We start from the raw sequence: 1,461 nt of genomic DNA on the forward strand, positions 1-1,461 counted from the left end.
GGGGTTTTTGGGTGGTAGTGAGTGATTGGGTAAAAAATGTCACAGTGCAGCACACAGGTGTTGGGTCATTGGGTCACTAATAAAAATAATTGAGTTGGCACCTGTTAATTGGGTAAATGGACATTTAAAAGACCTTGAAGAAGATCTTTGATAGCCATTTTACCCCTTTTCTATCATAGTGCACACAGCTCCTTGTAATGCTGATAAGAGAAAATAAACAACTGAGACCGAACAAGAGAAAACTGCCTCGCTCTCATCAATCTTCAGTTCAAAGGGAAAAAGAACCCAAATCCAAAAGTTCATAATGAGACAGGCTCCCACCTGACAAGAGCCTCCTTGAGCCTGGCGTTCTGCTCCTCCAGCTGTTTGACCTGGTAGCTGGAGGCTGCTCCGTCAGAGCCTGTGGAGGAAGGCAGGATCAGGATCTCAGGATCCCAGACTGGTTTGGGTGGGAATCAAATCCCACCCGTTCCCACCCCCTTCCACTATCCCAGGCTGCTCCAAGCCCCATCCAACCTGGCTTTGGACACTTCCAGGGATGCAGCAGCCACTGCTTCCCTGGAAAAATTCATTCCAGGGCCTCAGGACTCTCACGGAGCAGAATTCCTTCCCACTATCCCACCTAACCCCACCTCCCTTCCCCATTCTCCAAGCCCCAAGTCCCTTCTCCCTTCCCACCTTTCTCCTCGATCTCGTGCTTGAGGATCTCCAGGTCCATGGTGAGGTATTCCACCTTCTCCTTGAGGGAATCCACCTCCTGCTGCAGGGACTCTGCGCGCTCCTCGGCCATCTCCTTGTCCAGCGTGGCCATCTCGATGGCGTCGGCCGTGTCTGCCATCTCCTCCATGTACCTTTCCTTGGCTTCCAGGGCATCCTTGGCTTCCTGGGGGCGAGCACGGCAGCTGAGGGGACCCCACAACTCTGGGGGGACCCCACAACTCTGGGGGGACCCCACAACTCTGGGGGGACCCCACAACTCTTGGGGGACCCCACAACAGCCCCTGGGGAATCGTTGTTGTGCCTCTCCCCAGTGCAATGGACGTTTATCCGGGATGGGAGGGTGGCCTGCTCTCCTCCTCCCCGCTCCACGCCCAGACAACCTGAGGATAAAGGTAAAGGAGAAAGGGAACAGCGGAGCAGACAGATAAATCCCTGGGGAAAGAAACCAGGAATCCACCCTGGAAAAGTAGGGCAGGGAGAAGGAAACGCTGCTTGGCTGCTTGGATGGAGTCCTGGGAGCTGCAGGCACGGGTGAGGGAGAAAGGGAAGTGCCTGGAATTCCTGGAGAGAGAGGGAGAGGAGAGGAGGGAAGGAAGCACCTGGAATTCCTGGAGAGAGAGAGAGGAGGGAAGGAAACACCTGGAATTCCTGGAGAGAGAGAGGAGGGAAGGAAACACCTGGAATTCCTGGAGAGAGAGAGGAGAGAAGGAAACACCTGGAATTCCTGGAGAGAGGAGAGAA

At 54.5% G+C, this 1,461-nt stretch overlaps 1 protein-coding gene across 1 annotated transcript in view; it reads right to left on the reverse strand.

Moving 5' to 3' along the window:
* The window catches only part of DCTN1 (dynactin subunit 1), a 61,153-nt gene that overhangs the window by 26,911 nt on the left and 32,781 nt on the right, over positions 1-1,461 (reverse strand). Inside the window, exons 10-11 of the mRNA XM_033511592.1 lie at positions 679-883; positions 306-400 (exon numbers count right to left, since the gene is read on the reverse strand). Of these exons, the coding sequence (XP_033367483.1) occupies positions 306-400; positions 679-883 (300 nt within the window). The remainder of the gene's footprint in view (positions 1-305; positions 401-678; positions 884-1,461) is intronic.

Source organism: Parus major, unplaced genomic scaffold (assembly GCF_001522545.3).
Source record: "Parus major isolate Abel unplaced genomic scaffold, Parus_major1.1 Scaffold372, whole genome shotgun sequence".
In the NCBI taxonomy this organism is placed as follows: Eukaryota; Metazoa; Chordata; class Aves; order Passeriformes; family Paridae; genus Parus; species Parus major.